The sequence below is a fragment of the Molothrus ater genome, chromosome 13 (genome assembly GCF_012460135.2).
Source record: "Molothrus ater isolate BHLD 08-10-18 breed brown headed cowbird chromosome 13, BPBGC_Mater_1.1, whole genome shotgun sequence".
NCBI classification, from domain to species: Eukaryota; Metazoa; Chordata; class Aves; order Passeriformes; family Icteridae; genus Molothrus; species Molothrus ater.
Window position 1 is genome coordinate 6,878,959 of NC_050490.2, and position 13,796 is coordinate 6,892,754.

Consider the following 13,796-nt stretch of genomic DNA (forward strand, 5'->3'; position numbering starts at 1 on the left):
GTGAATGACTGAATTGTATCCTGTTTCCCCCAAAAGAGTCTCTATTAACAGTGAAGTACTCTGCAGAAATATAACAGCAGCACTTCGACAAGGACTCAAAAAATTCAAAGCATTGCTGCAGGTTTTTCAGTTGTGTGTATTAACATCTCATAAAACTTTAATTTATGTTTTAATTGCAATTCTAGCACATATTTTGTATCTCATTGGAAGAGTCAGAATCTTAAGCATTGATAGCAATGGAGAAATGGAACAGACATCCTTCCTAAGGTGAAGCTTGAGTGTCTGATAAGGTAGAGACAGGTAAAGACAATTTAAGAATAAACCAGCATCATCTGAACACAGATTCATTGCTTGCATGGCATAGATTGCAACTGTGAGCTTGCCTGCATTGCACAAATTCCTGCCTGAACATTGCCTTTACCCTTTTACTGCAGCATAACTTTTCACACTGAAAAGGATTCACTGAAGCAAGAAGTGTCTGTGTTATTCAGAGGTAAAGGAAAACAGCAATTATCTTTCATCTCCATATTCTATGTTGTATGTGAGCGACATCTGTTCATTTGAAGTTATTATTTTAACAGGCTGCTGTGAAAAGCCATTCTTACTCTGAAACCAGAGAAGCTGGTCAAAGATCAATACAAGGCACTGAGAAGCTCTCAGCAGGGACCTCCTTTCATGTTTATGCTTCCCAAAGAACAGCAGGAAGCCCAAAACCTTAAAACTTAATTTCTGGGTGCCACAGAACCGTAAGTAGTAATCAAGCACTATTATTCAGTCTCTGGTTATAATTCATCTTTACCCACTGAAGCAGTGTCATATAAACCTTTGAGTTTAGGTAGTGAAAGTATTCATAGTCAGGATCATACTCTTCTGAATTTGGAAATGCTTGTTTAAGAAAAATGCAAGCTATAGATATGTCACAACTTGTTCTACCTACAATGGACTTCGCACATTTGCAAACAACTTTTCAGAAAAGATGCATGAAGGTGGTCATTCTTGCAAAAAATAATTGTCTTGGTATTTTACATGTCAATAAACCTACATTCAGATGGACAATCCCTACCCCCTACCACACTGCAGTTTTAAAGTTAGAAAAGGCAAATTCAGATGTCTACAAAAACAAAAAAACCCACATTTCCCAGCAATAGTAGAAGTTCCACAGGCAAGTTATATCTCACCTTTCACTGTCAGAGTTGTTTTCAGATTTTGCTCCAGATATTTGTAGTTCATTTAATTCAAGTTGTTTTTTCAGCTGATGACGTTCCTAAACAAGAAAAGTTATCATTCAGTTCTCCATGTATAAAAGTGTAAAGGCTTCACAAAGCATATTTCATTGCAATTCAAAACATCATTTGTGAAATTAAAATAGAAGCTGATTAAACAAAATTCATGTATTTCCTATAGCCAAAGAGGACAGAATACATAATAATAAAATCAACTTCCCAGCTATGCATGGAAACAAGATCAGTTTTCAATTTCCTATATGAAGATGTACGGCTGTACTTGAAACAGATTTTTTTTCAATAAAAAGATGAGTCATCAAAATCTTTAACTACATAAAGTCAAATTGTCCACATTATTACTCAAAAAAATCTCCCAATCCAAGGCTGAGCTAAAAGCTACTACTGCATTTTCTTCCCCCAGAGTATTCCTGTTTATTTTTAAGTGCCCCACCAGCACAGTGCTTGTGAAGATCTGTGAGGACTTAGGGTCTGAGTCAAAAAAGTTAACAGAGAAGTGTAAGTGTGTTATCCACCTTGAGGGCAATTTAAGAGGCATTCAGCCTCACTGGGGGAGTATGAGCCAGGTAAGAGCAGATTAAAGAACTAAAGTGAAGGAACTCCTCTGTACTTGTGAACTGTACTGCAATCCTACATTTACTGCATAATACTTAAAAGCTGTAGGCTGAAGCCCAGATGAAGTTAATGGAGCCACTAGAGGGGCTATTATTAGGTTGAGTAATTTCTCAGTGTAATCATTAATTCTACAAATGGATTTGCAAGCATTAGACAAAAGGGACTCAGTGCACATTAGACTAACCACTCAAGCCAAAAAGACTGGCTTATAAAAATCTATTTCTCAGTAGATACTGATATTTAATATGTACGACAATAAAGTGAAATTAGTGAAAAAAACCATTTCATTGGAAAGAGCAGAGGATTGTACTCCCTCCCCTGACTAAAACACTCTCTGCTCCTGTATCAGAGATAGTGAGGCATATGAATCTTTAAAGATGAGTTGCCTGCTATTGAACGAAATGAGAAATGCCAAAGTACATCCAAGACCATTTCACAGTCACTGCAGCCAAGGCTGCCCTTGAGCTTCACATTCCCCAGGAGCTCCTCCTTGGTGAGAACAAGGTCCAGAACAGCACCTCTCCTCACTGGCTCCTGTATCAACTGGAGAAGGAAGTTATCATCAGCACATTCCAGGAACCTGGATTGCTTATGCTCTGCTGTTTTGTCCCTCGAAATGATGTCAGGGTGGTTGAAAATCCCCATGAGGACCAGGACTTGTGAACAAGAGGCTGCTCCCATTGTCTGTAAAGGGCCTCATCCTTTCAGTCTTCCTCGCTGGGTAGCCCCCCACTCTGATGTCACCTGTCCCTGACCTCCCTTTAATCCTGACCCTGTAGGTTCTTCATCAGCTTCTTACTCATCCCTGGACAGAGCTCTGTGCACTCTATGGACCTACCACAGCAACATTTCTAAGAGACTCTGGGATATTTATGATTATTACTTGATTAGGCTTAAGACACCTTGCACACTGAAGAGACACTGAATGGTTTTTAAATTCTCTCTTTAACATAATGGTTCATTTCCTAAATAAATGCTGCCCTGTAAGACTACCAAGAAGAGAGAACCACCTCCTCAACACAGGGTCTCTATGGCAGTCCAGGTGCATTTACTGATATAAATACTAAGATGCAAACAGCTCAGTATGCCACTGAACAGGGAGCTGAGCAGCAGAACAGTAACATCTGGAGTTTCCTCCATGCACTTGGTACATTTCCTGTCAAGGCAGCAGTCAGCTCTCCTACCTCTTCCATGCGTTCAATCAGCCGGTCCAGCTCACCAATTCTCTGGTCTTTCTCCTGTATGCTTGTTTCTGTAACCTGCATCTTCTTGTTTGCCTCTTCAATAGCCTTCAGAAGCCGATTTGTTTCCTCCTAAACAAGAACATTTACAGTCACATTAGCATCTATGGTATTAATGAGGAATATTTCTTCTTTCAGATCTAGGGCAAGGCTAACAGCTCTTAAAGAACTCAAAGCTTTTCACTACACCTGCTCAGAAATCTGGAAGAGTTATGACCCTGAGAGCGAATTATACAGAGCAAAAGATTAGGCATACTTTGAAATACACAGGAATTAGTAAAGCATCATTATGACAATCCACAAGAAACTTTTACCCATTTCTTGGATAGCTGATTTCCCTTCCCTTTTCCCAAGGATGCTGTTGAATAACAGCATGAGAAAAACATGCTGCTCCAAAAGACAGCTTTCTAAACACCATAGTTGGCCATGTTCAGCTTTGTACTTTCCTTACATGTAAAGCAATATGAATAAAAAGGAGCATCTATCTTCAATCTCATCATTATCTGACTCTATAATTTTAAAAAATGCAACGACTGACTGCTCATAGAAAGGTTTAACTTGGGGGTGGAGGGGAATTGGGGTACAGGAGAGTTCTTGCTCCAGTAGCATCCAGTGAAGTTGTTCCCTTTCTCCTTAAAATGTCACTTGTTAGAATTGGACATTATGTTTTCCTTTTTTAGAGAATCAAAAGTTAAAAAAGCCTACTTACCCTATTCAGATTTTGAAATCTAGATTATCATTGATATTACTACGTTTGAATACATATTTTTCTTAGTCCTACAACCCCAAATGTTTGTGAAGTTTAGTAACTATGGCACAACTAATCCCAGAGACAGGAGTGAAGGAACTTGCATCGACTGTGGAGTATGAAGCGATTGAGAAACAACATCCAAGCTAAGCACTGCTCTTACAGACTGGCTCTACATACCAGGAGCATTTCTTTCTCAGCTTTGTGTTTCTGTTCCTCCTCTCGCATTTTTTCCTCATACTGACTATACAGCTTTCTGGTCATCTCTCTCATGACTTCAGCATTGGCTTCCTGTGATGATTCCACCTATGAGAGAGGAAGGTTGCCCCATCAGTAAGTACAGTATTGCTGGCAGCAGGAGAAAGAGAGTTCACATGATGAGAAAATAAGAGTTTGAGATTAAGCTCCTCCTTCTTATAAATCTGACATTGAAAAAGTAGATTTCCATTTGCATCAAGACCATTTACAGCATTCTGCCAGAATTCACATAATTTGAATCTGAAGAAGTTACTGTTCCATGAAGTTCCATGTTGTCTGAAATTAGCTCATTTAGTCACTGCTGATCCAAGATCAGGCCATGCCTCTTTGCTGAACCATTCCATAACAGCCTCCAAGTCACTTGGTTTGTTTCCCCATTGAAATGATATTGTCTGCCCCCCATTCTACTGAAGCATGGACTAGACTCAACTCCTCTTTCTAAATGACCATGAACACTCAAAGCAGTACTTTATTGCAGTACCTTCCCTGCAATCAAACCAAAAGTTAAAATTCTCAGGTGTGTGGAAGGGTTAATTTTTAACAACAGAACCAGAAACTTTACTAGAACTATGGGGAAGAGGGCAGAATGGTCATTCAGAGACAGGATTTCCTGTGTTGGCTGAAAACACTGACTTAACCACACCCTCAGTAATTAAACACCAGATAGGATCTTCGTAGCTTAGGTCCATCTACTATGTAAACCACAATAAAAGTGAAGTAAAAAAGCTAGTACAGAACTTAGTTCTCCTCCTAGAGATGCTGTGAATCAGCCAAGGTTATAGTGAAATGCTGTGGGTGCTACAAAAGTGACAGGAAGAGGAGACTGATCACCACACAACAGAGCTACAAAATACAGAGTTTTGATGATTAAGGTTTTGGGTTGGATTTTTTTTTCTATTTCAGGGACCAAAAGGTTTAGTAAACCCTTGGGTACATCTTGCATGGCAGAAACAAGCTTGTTTAATACCCTGTAGAAAAACAACAGTGTGTTTCATTTCTTTGAAAAGGGACAAGCCCTGAAGGACTCCACTTGTACTGCAGTTGTCCCCTCTGTCATCTCACCTAGGCCAACCCTGGGGCACAGGTAGTGACCTGCACTTCATGAGAGGGTGTGGAGTTAAATGAACTTCCACATTTCAGGAAGCCTGAAAGAATTGTATCATTTAGAGAAAGCCAATCATCAAACCCCAGATTCCTTAAGATACACTGAACTGGAACAGGATCTCTGGCCTTTTATCTCCATCATTCCCTCCCTTACACCTTGAGCAATGAGGACAGTAAAAACAAGCATAAAAAAGTGGATGTATCAGGGCATCTGTTATAATACACTTAAGCAGCATCTCCACTCTAAGTTATTACAGATTTATGAATAAACCAAACCTCTTTAATAAGCCCCACAGGTGTGTTCTCCACCCAGACTGTAATCATGGTACACAGTAGTTACTGCTTTTCAACACTAACCTCCCAGATGCCACACCATCCGCTTACATTCATTCCTGGAATTAATTCCCAGAACTCTTGGCACCTTTTGAGACACAATTTTATATTTAACTGCCAAAGACAGTAATGATGTATATTATTCACTAACTTGGTACTAAACCTGAAAGTGTGAGGCCAAAATTTACACTTTTGCTTTGTAAATGCAGGGCATGTATTCTGCAGAGCTTGACATGCTTGAAGATAAACAAATCCTTATGCATTCAGTTGAACTGAGACTTAAGCTGCAGTTCCTTGCCCTTAGAAGCAGACATACCTTTCCCTGACTTGCTGGGACATGTCCTTAATATTATAATGAAGCCCAAATTTCTGTTTTAAATCTTAATTGCATAATCTTTGCGTCTGTTACTTGTTTTTTCCCTCTTTTTATTTCCTGCTGACAACAACAGGTGCAAAATACAGCTACTTTTACAGCCTGTAGAGCTTCACTGTGAGAGGAAAGCAGAACATGAAATGCACTTGTTAAACCATTTATCATTAAACATGAGTGCTAGTCACTAGCAAAACAGCCAGAAAGAAATACCTTCTCTCACAAGATCAAACATGAATGTAGCTACAGTCACCTTAATTTCAGAAACTTTATCAAAAATAGAAACAAATTTTTCAAAATTTGACGAATTCTGATGTAGTGCTATATCTCAATTGGTCGACTTTGAGTAAAACAGAGACAAAGGTTTCCAGCAGGGAGAGGCTGTTGTTTGTTTTATTTGGGTTTTTGTGGGCTTGGTTTTTTTGAGATTAAAGGAATACATTTGGCTGATGAGGGGAAAACATGGTCAAGCTTTCTGTCATATTAAACCTTGCAGGTTGTGCTTTATTCCCTTGCATTTCTCTGAAATAATAGCTTAATTCTCTCTTGAAGATGCTCGCTGTTACCTGCTGACCACATGCTCATAAGACTTAACAGACTACCTATTAAAAATGGTGCAACACCAAAGAAACTCAACACCAAGAAATTCAGGTAGCAATGTGCAGAGTTGTAATATTCTTTCACTTAATAATTATGGACACTAATAAAATTTTCACCTGCCAACATCTCTGACTCTTATGTTACATCCCAAGTTATGGGAAGACTGCCTGTCGCCAGCTGAGATTCTTTGTTATTAAACCAGTATTGATTCACAGGAACAAGGGAGCTCGAGGGCATGACAAGGGCATGAAGGATGAAGAACCCTTTACAGATAAGGCCAAGGAATTTATTTTAAATCCACCTAATGCCCTTACTGTGCAGTATTTTTAGGGGAGTTTGTATACCTCACCTTTAACTTCAGTAACTGATTTTCAATTTGTGCTGTTTCCAGTTGCTTTTGCTTCTCTCTCAGCTTTTCCATAGATTGCTCATGTGTATGTTTTAAATTCCTTATTTGTTCCCTTATGTCTGTGTTCTCCAATGTAACATCCACTAGAGTTTTCTAGAAGAAAGAGGCAAAGCACATATTAAAAATCAGAAACCATTTGATGAATTAATATAGGCACGATATTATGAAACATCACATTTAAAGAGCTTTCTGACATATAATGCAGAGTGAACAGTTTTGCAAGTTTTAACATTTAAAATTATGGCTTTTGTTTTTGCTAGAGGGTGTTTCTGTGAGGAGCATACTCAGTGAAATCAAGCCCTGGAACACTATTTAAAAAAAAAAAAGGGAACATGGATACATTTCAGCATGAATAATCTTCCCTTCTCTCTGAGGGCCATGCCATACATACAAAATGCAGTGAACTGAAAACATGAAAGTAATGTACAAGAGCATAACATTCTTGTTACATACAAGAAAGCAGGGACGTTAAGTTGTTCAGCTCAGATACATGGGAATTTAGAAGTCTTTAAAAATTAAAATTCATTCCCACCTCATCCCTCCCCCTGCATCTCACAGGTATGTAAAATCTCACAAGTGTCTGGCACCCAAACATGCCACTTCATTTCTGTTACCAACTGAAGGCAGAACTAAGTCAGGAGATGCACCATTTTGCACTATACAGACCAAATCACATTTTCACCTTAGATCCTTCACAGAGCCATGATTTGTGGTATTAGTCTGCTGCATATCAGTATCTCATTATTGCACATTATTTTTAATTTTTTTAAAAACAAGAACTTCTGGGATGTTTTTCTTTGTTTCCTAAATTAGGTGCTTTAGATATCCAAGACAGTACTTCATGGTGCTCTTAGTGTTAGAAACTGTATCTGTCATCCATGTTTTCTGTATGCTTTGAAATCCAAGTTAGCAAAGGCAGCTGTGAGCTGGGAAGCAGCTGTGAAGATGTACCTGCAAGTCTATTGATGCTGATGTCAAGGAGCTGTTCATTTCGCTAAAGCTATCTAAGGCTGCAGCCTGCACTCGCACATGATTCTCTAAGGATTCCTGATGAGCATTTGTCACCTGAGCAGGAAAAAAGAAAAAAGTTTTATATAGTTGATGATCAAGTTTACCTATTCTTTCCAAGAGAGCTACAGAAGAAAAAGATGCCAAGGTCGTTTTCACAGTACTAGGATGCTTAAAATATTCAGGCCTCAAAGTATATTCTTACAAACAAACAAACAAAACTTAAAATCCAAATAATCTAACAGAAATAAGGCATGAGTATCTAAGTTTATTGTTAGTCTGTAATCACTGTATAAGCTGTTCTTTTTGAAAGGAGAAGAGGACAATTGGCAGCTGTCTATTCAGACATATTATAGACACAGAGCGGGCAGATTGTAAAAATTCAGAGTGAAAAGCAGAAGAATGCAAGAAATAAGGAAATCTAGAACTGTGAATTGTAGAAGAGCCTTAATTAAGAAGGAACTGACTAATCAGGTACATAGAGAAGCAACATCAAGAAGACATAAGGATGAAACAGTACAAAGCAGGAAGGGGAAGCCAGAGGGCTTTGTTGTGTGAAAATTAGTCATTTTTGATAGGTACTCACACACATGCTTAAAAACTGAGAGGGGAGAGGGGAAAGACACAAAATTGCATCATTCAAGAAGAGACCAAAACTCAAACAGTGTAAACAATTGTGAATGATTCAATAATAAAGAGGAAAAGAGTGTTACTAATGAAAGCCAGCCAGCTCACATTCTTAGATGGACCAGATTTGCTTCTTGATAAAAAGAGAAGAACACCAGGGACTGATACAGGGGACAAGTGTGCAGTAACCAAGCCATACACAGACTAGGTCAGCATAGGGAGTAGAGCCCAAATAGTCACTGTTAATCTTCCATAAATGTGTGCTCACGTAAAACAAACGAAAGCAGAAATGCTTTGGATGGATTAAGAAAGTTACAAGGGAAGAACTTGTGAGAAGAAGCCCAGGGCAGGATACTGGAAGAGCAAATTTCAAACAAACTTTATGAACGAAAATTGTCCTGGAAATTGGAAAGATAAAAGCACAGTGATTGAAATCTGAAGCAAAGAGTACAGAAAGGATTTTAAACACGATTTGGAAATAGCACAAAAGACAACAGTCATGTAAAACCAAAATCAGCTCCCAAATAACCAACCAAACAAAAAGCTCACATTATTAGGAAGAACAACACTTGTGCTTCTTTCAGGCAGTCTAGAGTACTAAAAAAAGGGAAGGATGTCTCCTAATGTGCCATTTATGTCAGAAGGAAGCTTCATGAACTGCTAATTTGCTGGAGAACTAGATATTCTGTCAGAGCTGGTCAGAAACCCTTAATTAAAGAAGACTTTCTGACTCATGCAGGATTTCTACTGGTCTGACAGAAGTTCTGGAAGTGCAGGATATCATCACTGCTATTCAGTAAAGATCAGCAGCAAAGACAAGAAAGCTGCACCTGAATCAGCATTTACCACGTGCATGCTGGGCAGAGAGAGTCTTGTTGGCAGCATTATGACTATTTAACAGTTTGCAGAAATTGAGTTTTTTCTCTCTCTTCCTCTCAAGTCAGGGAGATTTTTTTTTCCTATTTTTTGAGACCAGTTGCACAGAATGAAAGTACCAGTTTATAGCAAGTTCTGATTTTTGTACCTAATACAGCATGCAGGGAACTGACAGCCTCCAAATGAGGATGGCAGAAGGGCACAAGTCAAGGTCCCAGTCCCTTGAAATCAGAATACTTTTAATCGCCAAAGCTTCCTCTGAATCAGGGCTGTGAAAATCAACGCTGAATATAAATTCAAAGCAAGTTTTCAGAGGGATTTTTTGGATCAAACAACTTAGCAGTTTAATATGAAGGCTATTTACAGAGTGCAACAGCTTTTATTGCTAAAGCAGCATGTCAGAAGAAAGACAGGTCATTGAATGACCATTGAAATGTTCCATTAAAAAACAAAAGGTAAGTCATTTTTAGCACTTTAATAGCAAAAAATATTGCTACTTCTTTTACTTAGTGTTTAAACAATAGAGTCAGTAAAATAGAGCAAAGTGTTGAAATAACTCCAAGTTATCAGTTTTCCCTAATTATCAGTTTTATTTGATTCACCTGCAAGCTGTTACATCCATCTCCATTAATTACCAATACACACTGGCAATCGTATCAAAATCATTCTTTTATTTCCAAGAATTTCCAGCCAGTTAGTAATTTCATATGAAAAAGCATCCCTGTCCTGCTTTACCTTCCTGGATGGAAAAATAAATAACAAAAGAAAACTACAGATGTCACATAAACCAGTGAATTGGAGTGGTTTGGGAGATTAGTTCTGTTCTGCTAAAGCAAAAGAAAAGTTTCTAGATAACACTGGGACAGTTTTTCCCATATGCTTTCCCTGTAAATGAATGGGTACTTACTTTCAGTTCATTTGTAAGCTGCTGTATTTTTCGTTTCATTTCATCATATTCACCATACATTTTCTTTCTTACTTTTTCCAGAGTTGCTCTCACCTGGTGTCAGAAAAATCAAATGCCTTTATCAAAATTTTGGATTATACTGTTCATATGATATAACATGTAGGACATGATTTTTTTTCTCTATGTTTTTCTTACTTTCTGTAATTTCCATTGTTAATCTACCACTGCATAACAGCAATTTATTCTCAAGAAAAAGACAAAAACTTAAGTCTCAAGACTTGTCTGCATAGGGATGATACAAATAACTGTCACTATGAGTAGTTCCAAACCTCTCTGTACATGCTTAAACACTTGTAAATTAATAATTTAGATAAATTAATTTCAATTAAAAATCCATAAGTCATTCTAACCTGATTACTAAATGTCTTAAAAGTAATTTGATCATATATTGTTTTATTTCTGAAAAAGGCATGGACTTAGTGTACCTCCATACTTTTAAAAGTGGTTGGTTTCCCCTGGGTATCCTTTGCAGATAAACACTTTTAATTTCAGTCTTTTAGACTTGTATCGAACTAAACAACAAACTAGCTTACATTTACCAATGCAATTTCAAATCTGAAGAATGGAGAACTCAATTTGATTTCAAGAACTATGGATGCAAATTATTCTTTGCCTTTCTAAGAAAAAAACACTCAAAAACCCCACAAGTTGGCCTTCAGTTTGGCTTTACATGCCATTGCAGTCATGTTTGCCTACAGCTTACATAATTCAACCTCTTTTTTTTCTCTTCCTCACCTCTACCAAGCACAGGCTGATTGCAGATCATTTAGGTCAGTGAGTTTACTGTGTCTGCACAGTGGGGTGAGGGCAAAACTTCAGCAGGAGATGTTTTTAGCAGCTCTGCATAGAATCCCCCCCCTGCCTCCCAGAAAGTGGGGCACTGGCCACCAGAGCTATGCAGGGAGTGCTCCCTACCCACGGGCTCCCTTTGGGGTGGGGAAGAGGGGAGGGAGCAGATTCCTGCCCGGCACCTCAGGAAAGCAGCGCTCGCCCTGTGCCTCCCCACGCGCAAGCACAGGCACACACCCTCCTGCAAGATGCAAATTTGACTCAGGCACAGGAAGCTGTCAGCAGCTCTGACATGGCCCATCATTTTTGGTCTATCTGAGTCAGCAAATACATGGCACAAGCTGAGGACTCTTGTGTAAAACTCTGCTTTTAAAGACAACACTACTCTAGCAGACCAAAGGCCACAAAGGCTTCCAGAAGATGAAGAGCAATGTCTCCTCCCCTGTCTTTCCCACTTCTTCCTGAAACCATCAGTACCCTGAATGCACAAGCAAGACATGTAGTTCACCTGGTGTGATGTGTCCCTCCATAAAGGACAGACAAGGGCAGGGAGTTGGTCCCAGCCCAAGCAATCCCCAGGTACCACAGACAGTGCAGTTTGGGGAGCTGGCACTGCTGTGTGCCAATTCACCTGTCCCTTGACACCACCCCAGCAGGGCACAGAAAATACCTAGGCAGGAAAACAGCAGCCAAGGCAGCTTGTGTGCCTCGGCAGCACCACAGCACTGACAGACCCTGCTGGTCCCTAACCTCAGCAACACTGGGAGCCAGCAAACTGGGAGTAGCCAGGGAGAGAAGCAAGTGCTGATAGCCACAGAGCAGGCAGGCAAGGAGCACACATGGTCACAGTGCTTTACACTGCTCCCTTGACTCAAGGTTCCTCCCTTCTTTATCAACTCAGTTTGCACTTGAATCAGTGTGGCACAATAAGCTCTGACCAACAGCCTCCTGGGTGGGGAAGGTGGATGGAAAGAGGTCAGATGATTTGCCCTGGGGTAATTAGGGTGTTACTGCCACAGTCTGAGAGCCAAAGACTGATGGGCAAAGAGATGCTGAGTTTCAAGAACAGAAAAATTTCAAGCAGGATCAGAAATGCACTTTTTGTTTTTCAGGCAATCTTCTGCCAACTGTGATAAATGAGCAGGCACAGAGAAAGTAGTACAAAGATCCTTATTAGGCTGACTATTTTAAGGCCACCCCAAAATATCCCCAAGTGACTTTACTATGTCACCTAATTTAGAAGCCTTTTCAAAGCTGGGGATTTTGGGGTTGGGGGAAGCAGAGGAAGAGAGACTTTATCCTTTCAGGTGTCTCCTTACATAGCTTCTTCCATCAGCAAGCACAGTTCCCAGGTACAGAGCATGCTTTTTTCCCAACTCAGATACTACCAAGGCCAGCCTCTAGCTTCAGAGTAGGTAGAGGCTGTAGTTCCCAGTTCAAACTGAGATGTTGGGCTAGACATCAGTCATCCTATTATATTCTCACAGCTCTACATATATGGAAATATATGGATATATGGAAAGGGTATTTAACAAACTTTGAGGTGAAAGTGTAACTCACTTCTTTAATGTAATTCATCTCCTCTTTCAGCTGATCAGCTGACCAGCCATAAACCACCATTTCTCTCTTATGGTTGTTGTCAGTTCGGTGCACAACACCATACACCATCCCATGAGAGAGCTTCCCTGGAGACATCCCATTTGGAACATGGTAGAGCTCCTAGAAATTAAAAAAAAAAAAAATCAGTACTAGAATTAAAAAAAAAAAAAAACCACCACGGTAGAGACACCAATTATAGTGAAAGCACAACAGTACATATGAACACTAACTCCCAAACATTTTGGAGTCAACCTGTCAGCCTTCATGTTTTAGGAAAGAACGATGACCAACTTCTAATTGATAAAGTATACAGAGATGTCTAATTACCACTGCCTTCAATGGAAGTCGTGTAGGCACAGCTAGAGATAACAGGCTGATTTGTACAAGGAGAGGTAGTAAGAAAAGGTTAAACTGGCTTATTTTCATGTAAGAAAAGGTTAAACTGGCTTATTTTCATTCACCACCAGATGCTACTTTTCTGCATTCTTGCAGAACACTGTCAGTTCTCTAGTTCCCTCTAAACTCTTGCAACCAAAGAAGTATCCCTCATTTCCCAAACTCCCTGCTGCAGGAAACAAAAATTCACAAGTTTACTCAAAAAACATAGAAAGTTCTAAGAAACTGAAATTAAAACATTTAGGCAGTGCTCTTTAAAAGAGAAAATATCTGTTTCTCTTGAAGATAAAGCAGAATTTGGAAACACAGCTGTTACTGATAAGCTTTGCACATTGCGTTTGAAAGGTCAGTTCTAGAGAAAAATCAGGCATAGATTGTTTTACTGAACTTACTTCTTATGCTGGATATACCAGTTGGAGGCCCACTTGAGGACATTTATTACATTGACCTTAGAATATGTTTTGGTTTGTTTTTTTTTATTCTAAGCATTGTCTAAATACCCTCTTTGACACAAAACAGAGGCTTAAAGAGACAAAGCTCAGCATCTTATAGATGCAGAGCTGCCTCCTAGAGACCTCCAGTCCTTACCATGACAGTGAAGAGAGGACACCATCT

At 39.3% G+C, this 13,796-nt stretch overlaps 1 protein-coding gene across 2 annotated transcripts in view; it reads right to left on the reverse strand.

The window, feature by feature from the left end:
• Window positions 1–13,796, reverse strand: part of MYZAP (myocardial zonula adherens protein) — a 52,614-nt gene that overhangs the window by 25,249 nt on the left and 13,569 nt on the right. For both annotated transcript variants that reach the window (XM_036389444.1, XM_036389443.2), the window contains exons 3-9: window positions 12,747–12,905; window positions 10,338–10,430; window positions 7,871–7,984; window positions 6,860–7,012; window positions 4,026–4,151; window positions 3,041–3,169; window positions 1,179–1,264 (exon numbers count right to left, since the gene is read on the reverse strand). In XM_036389444.1, coding sequence (XP_036245337.1) covers window positions 1,179–1,264; window positions 3,041–3,169; window positions 4,026–4,151; window positions 6,860–7,012; window positions 7,871–7,984; window positions 10,338–10,430; window positions 12,747–12,905 — 860 coding nt within the window. The remainder of the gene's footprint in view (window positions 1–1,178; window positions 1,265–3,040; window positions 3,170–4,025; window positions 4,152–6,859; window positions 7,013–7,870; window positions 7,985–10,337; window positions 10,431–12,746; window positions 12,906–13,796) is intronic.